The sequence below is a fragment of the Pundamilia nyererei genome, unplaced genomic scaffold, assembly GCF_000239375.1.
Source record: "Pundamilia nyererei isolate P.nyererei 1_Seehausen unplaced genomic scaffold, PunNye1.0 scaffold00017, whole genome shotgun sequence".
In the NCBI taxonomy this organism is placed as follows: Eukaryota; Metazoa; Chordata; class Actinopteri; order Cichliformes; family Cichlidae; genus Pundamilia; species Pundamilia nyererei.
In genome coordinates, this window is record NW_005187418.1 from 5,481,506 (window position 1) to 5,483,024 (window position 1,519).

The following is a 1,519-nucleotide window of genomic DNA, read 5'->3' on the forward strand; positions in this document are numbered from 1 at the left end:
ATATCAGAACTGAAATTATTTAGTATTTCTAAATTTGCACATTGAGCTTTCAAGGTAAACGTTTGTTTTCTGATTTGCTGGTTTTGTTTATTATAAACGCACATAAAGGAAACAGAGCTTTATAGTGAAATGGAAGACATCGAATTCAATCTTGGAAGATGGTTGTTGGGCCACTGGATGGAGGCCATCCTTTCCTATTGATAAAGATCTCTTCCTATGACATTCATACACCATCAAAGTAATGAATTACACTTTATTTATTTGTGCAGACAGATTTCTTGCACGTACTACAGCAGCATTTATTTATTATGCAGAAAAACTGAGATGTGCCGCTGAAATTGCCCTTTTCTTTTATTAAACGGGATTAGATTTGTGGTTAAGCAACTTTACACCGTCAGAAAGAGGATTTTTGCTCTTGTTAAAGATCTGGAAGCAGGAAACAGGATGTACTAAACAAGAGATTTTGCTCTCTGCTGGATAATACCGACACTTTTTCTTAATTACCTCTGATATCTTTGGTATTCGTGTGACTGAAAATGTTTTACCGGCTGAGGATATAAGCTGTGACAACATAAAATCCACTTCTATCATTTGGACTCCAAAGTGCAAAATTAAGGAGGGTTGACTATATGGCTGGAAAGGCTTTGTATTGACACAGCTTTTGCTGACACAGCTTTTGCTGCACATGCTCAGATTGCCTAATCTAACACTGGCAAATGGACAACTGTGACTGGCAGCTAACATGTGACTGGTGCAGCACAGACAGGGCCCCCTGACACTTCACTGAACGTCTCTCAAATCCAGCCTGTGCTCCGTGTAATGCACAGAAAACAAACCAGCTGGCTGCTGGTCAAAGTGCAAAACATGGTCGACAGGGAGACATTTAAGATGATTACTTCTTCTTCTTTTTTAAAAAACACACTGTAGTACAAAGAGGGTACAAGAGAGACAATTCCATAGGAATTTAAGATGGTTTTCACACCTGTTCCATTGTCATTTATCTGTACAGACCTTTCACCTCCCCAGCATCACAAACATGGTAAGGAGATGCAGGGTTACCCACTTTAATGAGACTCATGATTTCTCATATTTAAAAAACAAACACACAAAATCCCTTGGTTCACAGGTGATAGTGGAAAACCTGGAGCTCTGAGCTTTGATGGAGGCTTAAGTATTTAGTTCTTAGATGTTTGTGTGGATTCGAGAAACTCTTTCGCTGCAGTCGACAGATTCTGCACCAGCTGTCTGAGCACAATCTGCTGCTCTTTGGCCCAGGATAGGCCGTCGTCCACTGCGGCGTTTATCGGCAGACAGAAAGCTTCCTTTTGCAGGTCAGTCAGGCGACAGACAGCGGCGACTCCGGCCAATCCCACGAGCAGCAGGAGGAGGAGCTTGAAGATCAGACCAATGACAGAACGGCGAGGTTTAGGCTTAGACTCCACAGCGACCTTTTTATCTGCTGTAACGAAACACATGTTTGATATCAGAGTGACTCGTCAAACCAGAAATAAAAGATTTT

At 41.5% G+C, this 1,519-nt stretch overlaps 1 protein-coding gene across 1 annotated transcript in view; it reads left to right on the plus strand.

The window, feature by feature from the left end:
* nat9 (N-acetyltransferase 9) overlaps nucleotides 1-1,068 on the plus strand; it is a 6,864-nt gene extending 5,796 nt beyond the window's left edge. The window contains exon 4 of the mRNA XM_013908952.1: nucleotides 1,010-1,068. Within this exon, the coding sequence (XP_013764406.1) occupies nucleotides 1,010-1,068 (59 nt within the window). The remainder of the gene's footprint in view (nucleotides 1-1,009) is intronic.
* The last annotated feature ends 451 nt before the right edge of the window (nucleotides 1,069-1,519 follow it).